The 18,367-nt window shown below is 36.0% G+C and overlaps 6 protein-coding genes and 1 long non-coding RNA gene across 10 annotated transcripts; 3 read left to right on the forward strand and 4 right to left on the reverse strand.

The window, feature by feature from the left end:
- Nucleotides 1-44: 44 nt before the first annotated feature.
- LOC100638540 (centrosomal protein of 131 kDa-like) lies at nt 45-4,512 on the forward strand. 3 transcript variants are annotated; one of them, XM_019996468.1, is made up of 13 exons: nt 45-177; nt 221-273; nt 321-381; nt 496-1,515; nt 1,741-1,878; nt 1,926-2,201; nt 2,248-2,906; nt 3,184-3,370; nt 3,475-3,602; nt 3,650-3,797; nt 3,938-4,015; nt 4,073-4,296; nt 4,393-4,512. In XM_019996468.1, the coding sequence occupies exons 1-13, from the start codon at nt 109-111 to the stop codon at nt 4,496-4,498; spliced, it is 3,147 nt and encodes a 1,048-aa protein (XP_019852027.1). In that variant the 5' UTR covers nt 45-108; the 3' UTR covers nt 4,499-4,512. The 3 variants fall into 3 exon arrangements, with proteins under 3 accessions (XP_019852027.1, XP_019852037.1, XP_019852033.1); XM_019996478.1 differs by having other exon boundaries at nt 4,085-4,296; XM_019996474.1 differs by having other exon boundaries at nt 224-273.
- An 824-nt stretch (nt 4,513-5,336) lies between these two features.
- On the reverse strand, nt 5,337-11,053 carry LOC109581970 (uncharacterized). 2 transcript variants are annotated; one of them, XM_019996506.1, is made up of 10 exons: nt 10,185-11,053; nt 7,866-8,058; nt 7,771-7,823; nt 6,768-6,895; nt 6,606-6,714; nt 6,318-6,438; nt 6,171-6,269; nt 5,887-6,022; nt 5,532-5,619; nt 5,337-5,423 (listed from the first exon to the last, which is right to left on the reverse strand). In XM_019996506.1, exons 1-10 carry the CDS (start codon nt 10,965-10,967, stop codon nt 5,367-5,369), a joined length of 1,767 nt encoding a protein of 588 aa, XP_019852065.1. In that variant the 5' UTR covers nt 10,968-11,053; the 3' UTR covers nt 5,337-5,366. The 2 variants fall into 2 exon arrangements, with proteins under 2 accessions (XP_019852065.1, XP_019852062.1); XM_019996503.1 differs by having other exon boundaries at nt 7,771-8,058.
- Nucleotides 11,054-11,077: 24 nt separating this feature from the next.
- LOC100638668 (ERI1 exoribonuclease 3-like) lies at nt 11,078-12,834 on the forward strand. The gene is made up of 3 exons (XM_003382758.2): nt 11,078-12,232; nt 12,280-12,461; nt 12,515-12,834. Exon 1 carries the CDS (start codon nt 11,117-11,119, stop codon nt 11,744-11,746), a length of 630 nt encoding a protein of 209 aa, XP_003382806.1. The 5' UTR covers nt 11,078-11,116; the 3' UTR covers nt 11,747-12,232; nt 12,280-12,461; nt 12,515-12,834.
- A 1,007-nt stretch (nt 12,835-13,841) lies between these two features.
- On the forward strand, nt 13,842-14,474 carry LOC109581900 (uncharacterized). The gene is made up of 3 exons (XM_019996376.1): nt 13,842-13,904; nt 13,972-14,153; nt 14,251-14,474. Exons 1-3 carry the CDS (start codon nt 13,895-13,897, stop codon nt 14,392-14,394), a joined length of 336 nt encoding a protein of 111 aa, XP_019851935.1. The 5' UTR covers nt 13,842-13,894; the 3' UTR covers nt 14,395-14,474.
- Nucleotides 14,475-15,707: 1,233 nt separating this feature from the next.
- Nucleotides 15,708-16,484, reverse strand: LOC109581906 (uncharacterized). The gene is made up of 3 exons (XR_002184821.1): nt 16,383-16,484; nt 16,154-16,330; nt 15,708-16,057 (listed from the first exon to the last, which is right to left on the reverse strand). It is a non-coding gene; the product is annotated as an uncharacterized LOC109581906 (long non-coding RNA).
- Nucleotides 16,485-16,693: 209 nt separating this feature from the next.
- On the reverse strand, nt 16,694-17,515 carry LOC100637740 (uncharacterized). Its single transcript, XM_003382834.3, has 4 exons — nt 17,453-17,515; nt 17,351-17,385; nt 17,128-17,292; nt 16,694-16,898 (listed from the first exon to the last, which is right to left on the reverse strand). Exons 1-4 carry the CDS (start codon nt 17,460-17,462, stop codon nt 16,758-16,760), a joined length of 351 nt encoding a protein of 116 aa, XP_003382882.1. The 5' UTR covers nt 17,463-17,515; the 3' UTR covers nt 16,694-16,757.
- A 57-nt stretch (nt 17,516-17,572) lies between these two features.
- Nucleotides 17,573-18,364, reverse strand: LOC109582009 (uncharacterized). The gene is made up of 4 exons (XM_019996557.1): nt 18,315-18,364; nt 18,213-18,262; nt 17,802-17,987; nt 17,573-17,745 (listed from the first exon to the last, which is right to left on the reverse strand). Exons 1-4 carry the CDS (start codon nt 18,328-18,330, stop codon nt 17,593-17,595), a joined length of 405 nt encoding a protein of 134 aa, XP_019852116.1. The 5' UTR covers nt 18,331-18,364; the 3' UTR covers nt 17,573-17,592.
- Nucleotides 18,365-18,367: the final 3 nt, after the last annotated feature.

The raw sequence follows: 18,367 nt of genomic DNA on the forward strand, positions 1-18,367 counted from the left end.
AATTTCGGGCTTTATACGGTATTAAAAAGTCACGTGATCTGAGCATAAGTAGGCGGAGTCATAGGAGTGGTTTTAAAATGGAGGCAAATACAAATAAACAAAAAAGGAATGAGTAGTAGATCCAGCAGTTTATCAGACCTGTCTATCAGAAGGCACCTGCCTCCTAAAGGGCACCAGGTTTGGCTATTCATTTATTCTCTTTTATTTATTTCTTTACCAGCAGAGACCAGTCGCTAACAGCAGCAAGGAGAGAAAGAGAGGGCAAAGGCTAGAGTAAGGACTTACTTGTTATAAACTGCAAATTATATTCTCCTTTGCAGCTGGAACGAGTTTAATTTAAGGCCTGGGACGGTCCCTGTCAATGGTCTACTGGACCAAAATGTTAGTGCAGAATTTAGTGTTAAATTTTAAAAATTTTGAGCAACAAAATTTAAAAAAATATTCCAGCCATTGTGCATGCACAACACTTAATTTTTTATTATTTTATGATTTTAGGATCAACTTTCAGTTGAGTCTGTTCCGATTCCGTTGAGTTCCCGAGTACATGTCCATCATCATCAGAGTCGAGTGACCACTCCCTCTAGGACACCTCAGGGTTCCTCGAGGAGGAGGGGAGGGAGGAGAAATGGAGGCAGCGGTTTCTCAGTGAAACCATTGCACCATCGATATTATGAGAATAAAGATGAGGGTTTAGTAACAGGAGGAGAATCAGTGCCTTCTCCCACTGAGATACAGCAAGAGAGAGGTGGGAGGGAGAGGAGGGGAAAGGCTGATTCTGTTAATGTTCCAAGAACTAAAAGCTGTATCGAAACTGCTTCACATTCCAAGTCCCATTCTGGGCACCAGTCTCAGTCTAACTTCATCTCCAGGTCTCATTCTCATTCCGGTTCTCGTTCTCATTCTGGTTTTCATTCTCGTTCCGTATCTGATTCTCAGTCTCAATCTGGAGGAACTACATCTGATTTGTCTGACGTTGCGTTAGAAGACAGCGTTGATCAACTCTCATCTGAGATTGATGCGATATTGAATGGTATCAATAGCGGACTGATACTATCAGAGAAGGACACTAACTCTTCTGCTCTTCCTTTTTTGGAAGGCAGCTGTAAGAAACTTCATGTACCTCCGTCAAGAACAAAGGAATCTAGAACAAGATTAAATGGAGACTCACTTTTAACGAGACGAGAGACTGAGAAAGAGATGGATAATGTTTTGCAATCTGATAGAGATAATATTACTAGTAACGGCAAAGAAGAAGAAGAAGCTCATCTTTTAACTTTAAGCAAACCTCTTGATGTAAAGAAGAAAGAGGTAGCCATTGAAGATAGTGAAGCTACTAAGAACAGTGCGGCCATTAAGAACAGTGCGGCCATTAAGAACAGTGCAGCCATTAAGATTCAGAGATGGTTCAGAGAGAGAAAGGGGAAGGAAAGGAAAACAGAATTACAAGAGCTTCTGAAATCAAAGAGAATTAAAATGAAGAAAGATCTTGAACAGCACCAAAGCTTCAATGAAGAGGTAATGAACGCTGTAGCAATATAGCATTATAACTAGTGGCCCAAAATTTTTGCAAATAGCCAGCAAAATTTCTTTTGCATATTTTATTTTTACGAACGCACCTGTAGAGGAGTAATAAATATTTTGAAGGATTAAATTTCCCAAAATTCACAAGATTTGTAGAAATTTTGAGCTACAAAAGTTTTTAGTTTTTCAATATTTTATTTCATTGCTGGTTTATGATAGGAAGAGCTTGCTTTGCAAGAGAAGCAGCAAAGGAGAGAAACAAAAATGAGGGCAGCAAGGCAAGCAGCCATTGAAGAACTGAGGAAGAAGAGAGAGGAGAAGAAACAAGAGAGGGAGAAACTGGTTGCTGAAGAAATGGTACAAATACAATAATTTAAAAATAAATGATAATTTGTAATGGCTAGGCTGATCTTGAAGCAAAAGGCAAAGTGAAGAAAAGAAAGCAAACGACAATAAAAAAGAAAAAGTCGGAACAAGATAATGGCAGTAGCACTTCTTGTAATGTGGAAGGAGGAGAGAGAAAAGAGACAAACAATATGGAGTCGAATAAAGATGGAGATAAAGCTGACACAGCTAAGGAAGAGAAAGAAGGAATTGATGAGAAAGGAAGAGCAGAAGAAAATGGAGAGACAGAGAAGAAGGAGAATGAAAAAGAAACAGAAATTGATGAATTCTTTAAGGTAACGAAATGAATCAATATGGAGATATTAATAACATATATTGTAGGCTGGTAAAAGAAAGCCTCTTTCTCCTTCAGCCCCACCCCCTCCCCCTCCCACTTCTAACACTATGGACAGTATTTACGCTACTCTACGGGAACTTGAGGAACCTCCCCCTCCTCTACCAGGGGCGGAGTCCTCTCCAATCGCTTACCTTTCAATGGAGAACGTTCAAAAATTAAACATGACAGAAACAGGAGACAGTAGCAAGTTGCAGACTATACTGACATACCTTGATGAGGTAGAGAGGAGTGACCACGCCCCCATACAGGACATAAAGGAACAACCCACGGGTGAAGGAAAGACACAAGTACTCAACGAGCAGCTGGAAGCAGCTTCAGCAGTAGCTAATGATGTAACGACGACAATCCTCACCCAAAGAATGGAGATCGATAACAAGAACAAGACAGTTGATATGCTGCAGAAAGCTCTTAAGCAGCAGCGTGAACTAACTGTGTATCATGCTAAAGAGATGGAGAAGGAAGCCCAGAAGAGACTGGAGTTGCAAAAACAAGAATACGAGACAACGATACAGCGACACCAGTGCTTCATTGATCAGCTGATTGATGATAAGAAAGTATTGAGTGACAAGTGTGAACTTCTTATTAAAGAACTGAAGGAAATGGACAGGAAGAATAAGATGAAGATAACTAACATGGAGACCCAGTAAGAGAAGACATGTTCCATTAAAGATAATACTAATATACTGTACCTCTCATTATAATCTCACGCATGTTCTTATGTTGTGTAGAAAGTTTGAGCTGATTCTGATCAAGATTGAATTTTTACGAATTTTTAAAGTTGTTCAAAAATTGGGCCAAAGTCCCTGTAACGTAGTACAGGGTTTTTGGCTATGAGAGATTTCTCCATTTATTATTATTATCATTGTTGTTGTTGTTGTTGTTGTTATTATTGTTGTTGTTGTTGTTGTTGTTGTTATTAGACATGCAGCTGAATTAGAGAAACAGAAACAGACTCATGCTGCAGCTGAGAAGGTTCGTCGGGAGAGATGGCGAGCGGAAGAGACCCAGCGAATAAAAGAAGCAACAGTGAAGAGTCTTGAACCGGAGATACAACGAATAATTGGAAAGGGAAAAGCAGAAATACAAAAACTAAAAGCTGTCCATGAAGTAAAGCAATCATAAAATTATATAAATAAGTACATGTACTGTATAAAAAATATTTCTTTATTTTATGTTATAATATAGTAAATTATTATTTTTTGTCGTAATAGGCGGAGTTATTGCAAAGTGATGAGAGAGTGAGCAGACGATTCACTCAACAAATTGAAGAGTTGAGACTTCAAAACGCTCAAGAGAAAGAACTGGCCTGTCAACACGAGAGAGAACTAGCACGACAAAAGTATCAATGTAACATTCAAAGACTCATTCTGACATTATTCACTCCAGATATGAGCAGTTAGCTGAACAGGAGGAAAGGAGCTACCAGCAATTGAGGAAGAAGCTGTACTGTGAGATACAGCAGGAGAGAGAGAAGCTGACAGCAGAAATGAATGGACACAATAATGCCCTGGAGAAGCAAATCAAAGATATGAAAGTAATGTCTGTAGCCTTGTACAACAATTGAATTAATGGTGGTGCTACTTTTAGCTTGATAGTTAATACTTTAAGTGATAAAGCAGCATTATTGGGAGTATATTTAAGAAGACAATGTATGAGTTAATTTTTGTGTATTAGGAGAGTCATTCTAATGAGATATCATCCCTCAAGTCAGAACAAGAGATAAGAATAGTTGAACTGCAAAGAACACATTCAGTAAGAAGACTATGTGTGTCCATTATCATTATTATTGTTGTTATTTTTGTGTCTTAGACTGAATTTAAGGAGCTTCAGGAAAGGATGAAAATTGAGCGCCAAATGTGGGAAGAGAATTACCTCAAGAAACAGGAGGCGATTCTAATGACAAGGGAGAGAGAGATGAGAGAAAGATTGAGAAGAGAGAGAGACATGGAGATAGAGACCGTTATTCAGAAGTTAGAAAAGGAGACAGCGACTGCTAGAGATGAGACCGAGAGAGGAGCAGAATCAAGAATAAAGTGAGATTTATTATTATTATTATTATTTCAAGTACATGTACATGTACATGTACTTGTACATGTAATATGATTTATTAGTGTATAATATTTGTGTAGGAGAATACGAGAGAAATATGAGACTGAATTACGAGAAGTTGAGAGATCAGAAAAGAACACTCTTCAAAAATTTAACACAATGAAAGTAAGTACATGTTTTGAGTAACTTTAAAAAATCATAAAAAATCTAATTTTGATCGGAATGAGCTCAAACTTTCTACACAACATAAGTACATGTATATGCATCAGAAAATATCATAAAAATTGAGAATTCTCTACTTTTCATTTTTGGTGAAATTTGGCCAAAGTCCCTGTACTATATATAGTACAGGGACTTTGGCCTGATTTTTGAGTAACTTTAAAAAATCATAAAAAATCTAATTTTGATTGGAATCAGCTCAAACTTTCTACGCAACATAAGTACATGTATATGCATCAAAAAATATCATAAAAATTGAGAATTCTCTACTTTTCATTTTTGATGAAATTTGGCCAAAGTCCCTGTACTATAGTACAGGGACTTTGGTCCAATTTTTGAGTAACTTTAAAAAATCATAAAAAATCCAATTTTGATCGGAATCAGCTCAAACTTTCTGCGCAACATAAGTACATGTATATGCATCAGGAAATATCATAAAAATTGAGAATTCTTTACTTTTCATTTTTGGCAAAATTTGGCCAAAGTCCCTGTACTATAGTACAGGGACTTCGGCCCGATTTTTGAGTAACTTAAAAAATTCATAAAAAATCTAATTTTGATCGGAATCAGCTCAAACTTTCTATGCAACATAAGTACATGTATATGCATCAGAAAATGTAATAAAAATTGATAATTCTCCACTTTTCATTTTTGGCAAAATTTGGCCAAAGTCCCTGTACTATAGTACAGGGACTTTGGCCCGATTTTTGAGTAACTTAAAAAATTCATAAAAATCCAATTTCAATTGGAATTAGCTCAAACTTTTTCTGAGTATCATAAATATATGTATCATGCATCAAGAAATGTAATTATTAAAATGGAGAGTATATTTACTTTACCTTCTATAAATGTGATACTTGTTGCTTCCTCTTTGAACTTCAACTTCATAAATCTAAAAATATGAATGGAAAGAGTTTTCACTAAATATAAGCTTCATTAACAAAAGGTTTCTCATTATCGGAGCTGCATTTTAAAACTAAAAATTATCATAATTGCTCACATAAAATTTAGTATCAAGTCTTCTCTTATCAAAGTTAGTAATCGTTGCATGAAGAGAAGCTCCAGAGAGATCTTCGTCTGATGAACACCTAAAATAAATAAATAAATAAATAAATAAATAAAAATAATTATAAAAAATAATAAAAGTAATAAATATAAAGAATAATAATAATAATAATAATAATAATAATAATAATAATAATAATAATAATAATAATGATAATAATAATAATAATAATAATAATAATAATAATAATAATAATAATAATAATAATAATAATAATAATAATAATAATAATAATAATAATAATAATAATAATAATATTAAAATAAAAAATAATAATACTTTAACTTACAGTTGCTTTAGTTTATGGAGCTCTCTGTCAGCTAACATTTTCAAATAATTCTCGCCATCTTGACTCTTTAAGAACCCACTCAAGAACTCTCTCTCCATTTGCGTATAAACGTGCAACTGGGCATCATTGAATAACTCTAAAATAAATTAAAAATAAATTAAAATGTTATCTTTAATTTGACAAGGCTGTTAAATCGCCAACATAAAATCCGTCAATTACAAATTTGTAACAAATTAATAAAATTTAACTCCGGCCGATAGGTCCAGCTGCACATTAAGCTATACCTTGAGAAGGAGTTGACTCTATCTTATTAAATATGTCCCTTTGAATGTCTCTCGGTAGAGGAACAGGTACTTCAGCGTAATACCCAATGTATTTAGTAACTAAAGGAATGAACTGATAAGGAGCAAGAGATAGGGGCATTATTTTACCTATGTGGTGAGCAAATATTTTTAAATCTTCGTTGCTTCCGTCAAAGTGTTTGAAGTGCTCAACGTCCAACCAAAAGACGATGTATTCAATGATATCATTAGCAACACAATAGTTGACAAACTAAAGAAGAATACGTGTTAATAAAAATTAATTTATTTAAATAAAAATATAAGCATACACGTACATCAATTATACATTTCATAAAACCTTTTGGCATATTACAGTACATTCTAGTATATTTCAGTATATTCTAGTATATTTAGAGTGCAATACGAAGATTAACGTACCAGAGTAACTCCATTTTCATCGAACAGTAGTGACCGAAGAGAAGAAAGAACATTGGAAGGATCATGATTTAGATTAGGCTCAGAATATGATGGTCTAATCGCCGGTTGACTATAAATAAAAATAATTTTAATAAAAAATAAAACTAATAATATTTTAATTACCTTGCTGATGAATATAAAGTGATGGATCGTGTGAGAGACTCCAGTTTAGGATTTAGTGTCACAACTTCTACAGGTGGTTTGGCAGCAGCTGATACTATTAACTGATGGTGAGCAGGAGGAGGAGTAGCCTGTTGATATAAGAGGAAGAGAGAGAGAGAGGGGGGAGGGAGGGGGAGGGAGGAAGGGAGAAGAGAAGTTGGATAAACATGTACATGTACACATGTAGACAGCTTTATGTAGCACAAATTTATTTTACAGAAAAAATTAGTCATTTACATAAAACATGTACACATTACAAATAACTTGAAACATGATTAAAGAGGATCAGTAGTAGTACAATTATACTATAGTATAGGACACACACACTCACACACACACACACACACACACACTCAAAGCAGCTCCAACCACTATACTATGTACTCCAGGTAATCTATAAATGTACATGTACACACGCTGCCCACTAATCAGGTAGAGGGTACTATAACTTTTAAATAAATTAGCAGGTGCTAATTAGCTACAAGAGAGTGGGTAGATTATAAGTACTCTGATGGCCCCACAGATAACATGCAGCTGGAACCAAATATGGTAACATAGTGAGGTTTGGGTCAGTATGTACTTGTACTTGTTGTCATATAATGACCATAGGGTTTCCATGAGGGTGGGAGCCAGCTGGAATATATCCCTCTAGGGCCTGTTATAGACTGATGACACTTAATCAAGTTATAGAATTTAAAATGGACATGAATCTAAGCCATTATGGAGTAAAGGTAGGGGCTGGCTATTCAGCCATTATTTCACAAGTTGCATTCATTTTTGGCAATCACGTTAAGCAAAAAATCAAAAACAACAACAACACAAGTCAAGTTTGAAAACAACAAAACTCAAGCCGTACATGTACATGTACATGTACATGTACACGTACATAAACTAAAAAACAATTTCTTTAAAAGGAGGTACAATTAAAATCATATTTCCTCTCCTCTAATGGAAGACACCATACCTCATCAGTGGCAGCCATTCCATCATTACTAGTGGCCTCACTCACTCCACTGTCTGTCGAAGGAGAAGGTGAAAGGATCAACGAAGACATCTTACCATTAGCTCGGCCGTTCTCCTGAGACACAGGTGAGTACGGTGGGTCAGTGGTTACTAGTTTAGAGGTCACAGGCGGAAGGGAGGTGCTACGGAATCTCAAGGGACTCCATTTCTCACTGAAAACCGGCGAAATACACTTTGAACAACACGGCTCGCCCTGACTGGCATAGACTTTAGTGAGAAGAGAAAATTTCTAAAAAAAGGAAATGTAAAAACAATAATATCAATAGAAATATGCCTAGCAATTGAAATATTAATAAGGACAGGTGCAACATGTCTTGGGTCCCGCCCACATCACCAAGCTAAAATGTTTTACCAAATATGGTAGCACACATGTCGTGTTTATTCAGTGACAATAATGAGAGAGAAGGTATTATTACAGTGAAGGAAGTAACAGGTTGACCTTTTCTCCCTATAAACCATTTAACACCATCATATGTTAAACACTCTTTGCCTTTTAGACAAAACATAAAACCATACATGTATATGTACATGTACATGTACATATGTATTTCTCTCAGATACATTACACAGCCATTGAAAGTTTTAAAAGCCCCAAAAACCACAGGACACTCGTGTTGATAAAACAAACACCAAAAGACACAAAAGGAACAACTTTACAAGACAACAAAAATAAGTGGTTGATCAAAAAAGCAGCTTTAGTGATCACTCATGTGCTGCCAAAACATCATGTGCTCATATTTGAAATAATTTGGTAATACAGGGAATTGAGCAGAAGTAAACAGTTTAATAATCGACTGCCAAATTGATGACAAGATATGCAACAACACAAAATAATGTAATAATTAAGTCAAAAAAGGCAGTAGTTAGCAGCTGTAACCAACACCCAAGCGCCAGCTTGATGTACATGTATATTTAATATAGAGAATGGCACATGTACATGTACACGAGACACTGACTAGCTATGTGTACTTAATTCAGTCAATGTTTAATCTCTGTGTGTGTGTGGCGGAATGATATTAAAATTCTAATAATGTAATAAAGAAAGTCATAATAAAAATATAATAGTCTGTGAATTGGAATATTATTCAAAAGAGAATGTAAATAGCAAGTCATGCCTGCTCTGCTCTAGGACATTACATTTTGTATGTGAACAGACATTGTACATGAGTAGCCATAATAGAAGGAAGGGAGAGAGGGAGGAAGAGAAAGAGGGGGAGAGAGAGGAAGGAGGGAGAGGGAGGGAGAGACAGAGAGGAAGGGAAGGTAAGGGAGTCTACTCAACACTAATTAACAATAATCAACACATGAAAACTGTCACAACATGAAGATGACAACCACAACACACACACACACACTCACTTTTATATTTACATATGCCCACAGCAGAGGGTTACATCACGGGTTAAGTGTATGTCCATAAAATAACAGAAATTACTCCAAACACAACTGGTAATTCAATAGGTGCTTTTAATTACAAGCGTACAAGAATAATTCTTAGAATTATACACAAGATTAACTGTCAAGGAGACAGAAGTGAAGATCAAATGAATCCCTGTACATTAATAGCCGGATAATCCTATTTCCTAATGACCTGTAGGTTTTCTACATTCACAGATCATAAACTTGAACCATACACCAATTAACCTCCTACCCGTACCATCCTGCCATAGTTCAACTAGCAAACAACAAACAAACTAACTAACTGCAACACATGATGACGATGATACAATGAACTTTATAACTAATAGGATCAGGTATACATACAGCAGTAATTCATAACCTCCTGGAGGAATGTTGTGGAAGTTTATGTTTGAATAGTCCCAAAGATTAAAGGCCTCGTTAGAGAAGGTATTTAAAATATGCTCAGGAGACAGGGAGTCTGGTGTACTAATAATTTAAACCGGCAGTGACGTTATATTGCAACTAATATGTACATGTATTTTACTGATATTGATCATTGGAGTCATGAAGTACTATGTTAATAATTAACAATGGTTTTGTTATAGTGGAAGGGAGTTGTCAAACATTGACTGTATGTGTTATTCTTCACACGTCAAGTAACATAAACACTATCCAATGGTAATTAGAATATGATACCATACACTTTTAAAAATAACGACAGCTGCAAAGACTTACCAGCAAAAAAATAACATAATAGCATAAAAATATCATTATTATCATTGGTAGTATATTTTTGATTAAGTACATAAATCAAACGCACTAAATGAATAAAGGGGTCCCACCTATTGTAGTCTACGGCCCAATATTTATCAACAAATACAGCATGTCCTCAAGCAAGTTAGCCCACCCTACAGCAGGAGTCACGCATTGTGTACATTTCTTGGACTAACTGACCTGTTTACACTGAGAACACGCCAAACAATCCTCATGAAAGTCCTTTTTAAGGACGGAGACATGATTCTGAAGGATCTTATTCCGGCAGGTGTGACAAGATGGGGTACAAACAAGACACAGTGGCTGTCCATGGACGTTGACAAGAAACATCTCCATGGAGCCAACGGGTTGGCTACACTGGCCACACTTGAAGCAATCAAGATGGAGCTTGTCTTCGCCGAATAAAATGAAGGCATCGTCTTTGCGATTAATGAAACCTTGGCACTTGGAGCAAAGGGAGATCGGGGTCTGCTCTTTCTCGGTTTCTTCCTTGCCCTCCTCTCCCTCCTCCTCTCCCTGACTGTTGTCACAAGATGATGAGGAGCCTGAACTAAAGGAGGCTCTTAGTTGCATTGATATCTCTTGTATCTCTGTCTCATCCTCTTTCTCTGGCTGGGGCATGTTCCCTTCTTCTTTGCTGTAGGTCTTCAAGGGATGGCGGTTCTTCCCTTGATAAGATCCGTGTAAGCTTTTAGACTTGGCTCTACTTCTTGTTGGTCTCTGCTCCTTCGCTACGTATCTCAGTGTCTGTATCCTTCTCACGCGAGTGAAGTCAAGCTGTTCTTTCTCTGCTTCTCTCAGTGTCTCTCTAAAGGAGGCCTCGCTACTCCCACCTGCCATTTTACTGCTAGGTGGATGAACAGAAGCTGTTGCTAGTAGTCTTGAGAGAGTCGCTGATCGTCTTTGCTGCTGCTGCTTGTCCTTAGGATTGTAGTGGCCGGGGGAGAGAGCTAGAGAGGCCATATCTCTTTTGTGGTTTATTTTTTCTCTACAAGAACTCCTCGTGGCTCGTCATGAATGAATTTTTTGATGCTTTTAGTTGACTAAGTTGACAAAAGATAAACTCTGCAAAGCCCCACCTCCAATTAGCTGCATACCAGCCCCGCCCAAAAATGGCTGCAGCAGCTACTGCATCAGCACTATCTTATTATCTCGTATTAGATTTTGAAGCTACTTGTAATGCATCTCATCTTCCAAGTCCAAGACCACAAGAAATCATAGAGTTCCCTGTGCTAGCTGTAAATGCAAAGACGCTAGAAACTGAGAAGATATTTCACACTTATGTCCGACCCACTTCACACCCACTATTGACCCCATTCTGTACTCAACTGACTGGTATAACCCAATCACAAGTTGACGGTCAACCAACACTACCTGAAGTTCTGCGTAGCTTTCATTCGTGGCTTGAGACCAACGGTTTCTTAGAGCCCTCCGTTAGGTTTTGTTTTGTGACGTGCGGCGATTGGGATCTTAAAACCATGCTCCCTGGACAATGCAAGTACTTTGATTGGCCAGTCCCGGAGTACTTTCGCAGTTGGATGAACATCAAATTTGTTTTTCAGAGGCTAACGGGGGTAAAGGCAAAAGGGATGCCACATATGCTTGAGTACTTTAAAATCCCGTTAGAGGGAAGGCACCACAGCGGCATTGATGATAGTAGGAACATTGCTAAAATATTGACTAGACTGGCCAGAATTGAAAGTAATCTCCAACCAACAACGACACTTAAACTAAGCAAATAGAGAAAGTTTATTTTAGCTAATAGCAGACATAGCTAAGAGAAATTGTTTGTTGTTTTTTTAAGTTATTTTAGCACTTATACACAAGTTTTTATTTTTATTCGTTGGGCAGATTACTGCTCTACTAGTTGGTTTTAATTTTGTATAGTATACAGTACTGAGCACTCTGTTTACATTTCAAACCTGATCCACACAACAAGGATGAACTCTACACTTTTAGTGTAGTGATGTCAAAGGTGGTACTTGCAGAGGGACTCTTTTGTCAAACTGTGGCTTACAAACTAGCAGTTTGTTGTTTAAATCAATTTCAATGTTTTTTGAAAATATTATATATTGTTATATGCTTGTAGTTTAACATAGACTCAATTTCAGGATTATAAACTATTTAAAGTGTTGTGCAAAAGCAGCTAGCAGCTTCTTCAAAATCAGAAAAATTCTTTCTTCAAGCTATACCACAGTACCAGTATAATACAAGCAGTAACATGGGTCGTAAGTTAAAGGTCTACTAGAGGCATGAGCATTACTATTTTGTCTAGTTCTAATGGCTAAAGATGACGAACCAACCTTTATTTGGTGGATAGGGCAAGCAAACACACCAAGGCTAAAAGCTCGCTATTGGCTCCAGTTTGGAATATTCAACATTATTAGTTTAAGTGTTATATTAATTGGAATCCCTGCTTTGATATTGTTGATCCCAGCCACAATATTTGCATATCAGGTAGACAAGCACTAATAAATTACTGTTGTTCATGCATCAGTTGCTTTATACAGGCTGTCATAAAATATGATGAAGGAGATGAGGGTGCCTGCAAGACAAAGACATCAATTTCATCACTTTTGAGCATATTGTCTATGATTGTATTTGTACTTTGTGTTGGTGGTACTTCTGCAGCAATATACCAATTTTTGTAAATTCATAAGGTTGCTGTCCTCATATTAATAAACTCTCCTAGCACTGTGTACAATTGTCAGTTGTTTTTTATTATTAATTTTTAGAGAGTGGGTAGTATACACTAAAATCCATTTAGTAGAAGAGGTTCATGTTTATTTTTGTGTAGATTTCTTTTTAACTGTTTTTATTTGATGCAAAACTTATGAAAACTGCAGCAAAGTACAGCCCTGCAAGGCAAAACGCATAGCTTGCACTTTAACAGTTTGTTATGCAAGAGCTCAAATTAATCTTAATGTTTTTTAACACATTTAATTGATGGTTTGACATTATAGCTACAACTTATTCAATTTCACAATTAAAAGCTATATAAAGTGTCATGCATGCATGAATGCTGAATAACTACTTCTCCAAAACAGGACAAAAGTCTTTCTTCAGGCAATACACTTAGTATACAATCAGTAACATCATGGGTTGTAAGTTAAAGGTCTACACATATAGAGGCATGAACATTGCTATTTTGTCTAGTTCTATTGGCTAAAGAAGATGAACCAACCTTGTTTTGGTGGATAGGACAAGCAAGTACACCAAGACTAAGAGCTCGCTATTGGCTACAGTTTGCAATAATCAACAGTATTGCTTACAGTGTAGTGATAGTTGGAATCCCTTCTTTGATATTCTTCATTCCAGCCACAATACTTGCATATCAGGTACATACAAACTGATTACTGTTGTTCATGCATCAGCTTTTTGTTATAGGCTGTCATAAAATATGATGAAGGCAATGAAGAGGCCTGCAAAACAAAGACAAAAATTTCAGCAATTTTGAGTGTATTGGGTGTTTTGACATTTGTTGCTTGTGTTGCTGCTGTAATAGCAATAGAATTTGCAGGAACAGATCTGTCAGTGTTATAAATTGACTACACTTGCATGATGGATGCATAAAGTGCAGTAATGAACATCATAAATATCAGTAGACTTTAACAGTTGTAGTATTTTGTATTATTAAAATTAATTAAATTAATGTTAGTTGAACTAGTAAGGAGTGAAAATCATCATTTATAGCATTAAGGTAGACAAACAGTTATTCTAATACAGCAATCAGTTGATTTGATTATGTTATTTGCTTTTGAATTTTGTCATAGTCATATTCAGTTTCAGAACATTGCAAATCCTATTTAAAGCAAAGCAGCTTTCATGCAAGGAAAATTTCTCCAAATCCAAAGCCTCCAAAGAACTAATTTATCTAAGCCATCATCATCATGAGTTGCTGTGAGCATTAATCTACTTTAAACTCTGTAACTGCAATTCTTTTAATTTCTTATGTCTTTCAATGCAGGCTGTGCAGGTGAGGGTGAACCAACCTGTATATATTGGATAGGGCAAGCTGACACAGCAAGGCTGAAGGCTCGCTTTTGGCTGCAGTATGGAATCATCAATTGCATTGTTTTTGGCATATGCATCCTCTTTACCTGGCTGGTGTATGCCTTCCCAGTAATTGGGGCTATTCTTGGCTACATAGTAAGTTCTATTCTTTTTGAAGCATGATTGCATGTATAAGAGAAGTTAAGAGAAAGAGAATCTACATAGCATTTATGTTTTATTTTAAATCATGTAGGCATTGAAAAAGTTTGATGATGGAAATGAAGAAGGTTGTGATTCCTATACCAAGTATTCAATGATAGTCAGCATTGTTGGAACAGTCCTTTGCTCAATTTTTGTTGTTTTAGCCACTATTGGCATTGCCTTGAACAATGCCTGATCCACGATGTGTTTCAGTTAAAACTTGATAGTTGAAACCATTATTTTTTACACCTGATTTAATTTGTTATTTTTAGTACTAGTATTATCATCAATTTTCAAAAAAATTATTTTCATTCACACACACCATATAATAATAATATAAACACAAGGATGCAAACATATCAATACATCTTTATTACTAAGAGCCAAAGGTATGCATGGCATCTGGCACACAAGAATCTTCAATCATCTTTCAATCATCTTTTGATTAAAAAATAATAAACTGTTGGCTGAGGCTCCTCTTGTGTTGTACATTAGAGTAAACAAACCATGTGATGGCATCAAAGTATGAGGTATACTTTTTTGTTTTGTGCATCTATAGCTAATTTTGATCAAAATTAGTTTAAAAAAAATTTTTAAAGTTACTCAAAAATCGTACAGGGACTTTGGCCAAATTTTGCCAAAAATAAAAAATAGAGAATTCTTAATTTTTATGATATTTTCTGATGCATATACATGTACTTATGTTGCACAGAAAGTTTGAGCTGATTCCAATCAAAATTAGTTTTTTAATGATTTTTTAAAGTTACTCAAAAATCGAGCCAAAGTCCCTGTACTATAGTACAAACTTTGGCCAAATTTCACCAAAAATGAAAAGTAGAGAATTCTTCATTTTTATAATATTTTCTGATGCATGTACATGTACTTATGTTGCATAGAATGTTTGAGCTGATTCTGATCAAAATTAGATTTTTTATAATGTTTTAAAGTTACTCAAAAATCGGGTCAAAGTCCCTGTACTATAGTACAGGGACTTTGGCCAAATTTTGCCAAAAATGAAAAGTAGAGAATTTTCAATTTTTATGATATTTTCTGATACATATACATGTACTTATGTTGCGTAGAAAGCTTGAGTTGATTCTGATCAAAATTAGATTTTTTATGATTTTTTAAAACCTGACTACTATAGTACAGGGTAGATCTACTCATTTAATAATGGTGGGAGGGGATTTTCCATTTTATTACATTAGATATATCCAGTAGTCACATTATTATCTCATGTCAATGATCACATTATCAAAAACATCACCTGCAGCTATAACATCAGATTGGGCCTCCCAATGATGAATATAATGACTGCAGTATTATTAGTATAAACATATACACGTGCATAGCATATTAAATAAAGACAGATACTATGATGAAATCACTATTACTGTCTGGCCACTTCACTCTTGATACTAAAACCAGACAATAAAGGTCAGTACAATCTAAGCATTCTTTTACTCCATTGCAGTTGCCCCTTCCAACCAACCTACATACATACTAATACCTGGCTACATTCAATATAGCAATATATAATATAATAAAAAGTAATTACACGTATATACGTTGCTGTCTGTATGCTAAACTTTCAATCTATATTTACAATACACTCTAGACTGTGTACTTTTATCAATAGTTGATAGCAGTTTCACTCTAGTTTCATTGGCACACAATGTACACACACACAATCATCATGATCATTAATACTGCGTCATTGAAAGCAGTACAGCACATGCTCCACTGACAAGTAGAACAGATACAGCTCCTCCAAATAAAGAGAGCAAGTTGCAAATAAAGGACTTGCGGCGATACTTAACCATAGATCCCTTGTCATGTCTTGCTTCAGCAGCTCGAGCCTGCAAAGGAGGACAAACAGTCATTGACACCATTATCATAGGAACAGGAACTAATACTGCAGGTTGTGCATGTAACAGTATTGTTCAGTGGCATACTTTTAAAGAGTAAACAATGGCTGGAATGGAGCACAATAGTGATAGCCAACTAGCTGAAACAGTGTAGAGAACGGCTAGGAACATGGAGGCTTTTAAGTGATGGTCTCTTCGTTTGCGAGGTAGGCTGTGGTTTGCAACTAGCTGGAAAGATCCATTAGGAATTAATATTGGTAGAGACTGTAAGTGAGAATTACTGACAATAAACCAGTTGGGGATTGCTGTATCTTACGTGTACAATGGTATACTGAGAAGATTGGTAGGCTGGGGGAGATTCGCCATCATGGTCTCCCTCTAAACAAAAGATGCGAGTTAATTTGTGCCTTTATTAAGAGTGAACTATCTTACCTTCCTATAATAATAATGAAAGCATGTTATTATACCATTTAAAGAAATAACTTACATTTTCTTTGATCAAAGCAGAATATGATGGCAGATCCATTGGTAGTGCTTGTTGCTGATGCGCCTGCATCATTCAATCATCAGCCTGTGCGTGGGCGTATCCTTTTGCAACTAATTAGCCACACCCTTCTGCAAAAGAAATGCATGAGGAATTGAATTGACTCTATTTAAAATTCATTGATTAACAACACACAAAATGTTTTTCTTAACTGTTAAAGATAACAATTATGACAAAACAGGCAAAGCTGACAGCTCCAGTGATCATGCCAGCTATATCAAGTATAAGAGCAGTCTTGGCTTTCTTCTCCATAGTTACATTGTCACCTCTCGATTCAGCATCTTGCGCCTATCATAAAAACAAACGTAGCTAAACTATCCAAAAAAACAAGCTATACTTAAATCAAAACCACAATTCTGTGATTTAATAAGATCAAATAAAGACAATTTAGACACTTTTATCTTCAAATTGAAGAGGTACTGTGTTTTTCTACTTGTAAGACACTTTTAAAAAGTCAAAACAACATGAATTCTATTGATATTTACACCCTGTTTCTCACACAGAGCTGCAGGCTTACAGAAAGTGCAAATAAAATGGCTGGAATAGTGCAAATGAGTGTGAGCCATCCACAGAACAGGAAGCAGACTATGGAGATGATGATGGACAGGAGAAGATAGTGATCACCAGTTCCAAAACGACGCTCGTACACCACAAACGTTGGCGGCTGAGTAATAACAATTGTCTATAAATCGTGAAAAAGCAAAAAATTAAGTGCGGGAATAAGAAATGAGGTTCATTACTTGGCCACCAGGAGGACTTGTAAGAGGTTGGTTCTCTAAAATATAAAAATAACATTATTATTACAGTGAATTCGGTTCACAGACTATTCTTCCATAACTCACCTCCAGACATTTTGAGCTGAGGTCTACAATAATGCACGTGATTACCATTAGCTCACCCAGCCACACCCATTAACAGCTGAGCTGGCTTCCTTGCCTGCGCTTGCTGCTAGTGATGAATAGTTTCTGTCATTGTTATAATTTTACAAATTCAGAGAGTAATGAATAAGTAGGACAATAAATATTATAGATACAGCAACTATGAAAGAGAGTACAGCAAATAGATTGAACTGAATGGCAGAGTATATTACTCTCTCAGCCTTTTCATCGTCTCGTTCTTTCTCTGCCTCTTGAGCCTGCAATAGCATTGAAATAAATAATATGCATTCAAGCCTTAACTGCAGTAGCTTACAGCAATAGAATAAAAGATAGCAGGGACTGTACAGATCAGGGTCCACCATGCTCCACAGGAACAGCAGAGGAGAGTGAGTAAAACTGACAAGACAAGATGATGTCCTCCGTGACCATATTTGTAATAATGGTAGCGATGGTGTCGCCTCAGTGCATCATAATGATGAGGCTCCTCATTGATTATGTTCTAAAATGAAAATCAATTATGCCCCGTGATGATTGCTCATCTATCATCAAGAAGGTAGGGATTTTATTATGACACAGCCATGCTATGTGTGTGTGTAGATATATATCTGCTTGAGTTTTAGAGAGCTATACATAAACTATTGATTGCAAGTTAGTAGCTATAATAGTAGCTATAGATTTATTTTAGGCCTTTTATTGCAACTTTACAAGCTACATCAAGATTTACTTCTGTATTTGGCTCATGCTCGTTTCCTCTGGGTATCAAAAGGGATGCTCCTATTGAAAGATAAAAACAATGATGGATTAAAACGAGCTATAAAGCATTTACTTTCTTCTGAAGACATAATCGCGCATCATACAAGGGTGGGGCTCAGCTAGCTC

This window comes from Amphimedon queenslandica, unplaced genomic scaffold (assembly GCF_000090795.2).
Source record: "Amphimedon queenslandica unplaced genomic scaffold, v1.1 AMPQUscaffold_13519, whole genome shotgun sequence".
In the NCBI taxonomy this organism is placed as follows: domain Eukaryota; kingdom Metazoa; phylum Porifera; class Demospongiae; order Haplosclerida; family Niphatidae; genus Amphimedon; species Amphimedon queenslandica.

What these genes read in the sequence shown, in the direction of transcription:
- LOC100637740 (XM_003382834.3), bottom strand. An exon ending in CAAGTCCTCCTGGTGGCCAA is followed by an intron (nt 17,293 to 17,350) that starts GTAATGAACCTC and finishes CACGATTTATAG; the next exon opens with ACAATTGTTATTACTCAGCC. An exon ending in CCATTTTATTTGCACTTTCT is followed by an intron (nt 16,899 to 17,127) that starts GTAAGCCTGCAG and finishes TTTTTATGATAG; the next exon opens with GCGCAAGATGCTGAATCGAG.
- LOC109581970 (XM_019996503.1), bottom strand. Translation starts at nt 10,967, where the DNA reads ATGGCCTCTCTAGCTCTCTCCCCCGGCCACTACAATCCTAAGGACAAG. An exon ending in CGTGTTCTCAGTGTAAACAG is followed by an intron (nt 8,059 to 10,184) that starts GTCAGTTAGTCC and finishes TCCTTTTTTTAG; the next exon opens with AAATTTTCTCTTCTCACTAA. An exon ending in GAATGGCTGCCACTGATGAG is followed by an intron (nt 6,896 to 7,770) that starts GTATGGTGTCTT and finishes TTATATCAACAG; the next exon opens with GCTACTCCTCCTCCTGCTCA.
- LOC109581900 (XM_019996376.1), top strand. An exon ending in GGGCTATTCTTGGCTACATA is followed by an intron (nt 14,154 to 14,250) that starts GTAAGTTCTATT and finishes TAAATCATGTAG; the next exon opens with GCATTGAAAAAGTTTGATGA.
- LOC100638540 (XM_019996468.1), top strand. Translation starts at nt 109, where the DNA reads ATGAGTAGTAGATCCAGCAGTTTATCAGACCTGTCTATCAGAAGGCAC. An exon ending in AACTGCAAAGAACACATTCA is followed by an intron (nt 4,016 to 4,072) that starts GTAAGAAGACTA and finishes TTTGTGTCTTAG; the next exon opens with ACTGAATTTAAGGAGCTTCA. An exon ending in GGAGCAGAATCAAGAATAAA is followed by an intron (nt 4,297 to 4,392) that starts GTGAGATTTATT and finishes ATATTTGTGTAG; the next exon opens with GAGAATACGAGAGAAATATG.
- LOC100638668 (XM_003382758.2), top strand. Translation starts at nt 11,117, where the DNA reads ATGGCTGCAGCAGCTACTGCATCAGCACTATCTTATTATCTCGTATTA.
- LOC109582009 (XM_019996557.1), bottom strand. An exon ending in AGCATGAGCCAAATACAGAA is followed by an intron (nt 17,988 to 18,212) that starts GTAAATCTTGAT and finishes TTTTCATTTTAG; the next exon opens with AACATAATCAATGAGGAGCC. An exon ending in CTATCTTTTATTCTATTGCT is followed by an intron (nt 17,746 to 17,801) that starts GTAAGCTACTGC and finishes ATGCTATTGCAG; the next exon opens with GCTCAAGAGGCAGAGAAAGA.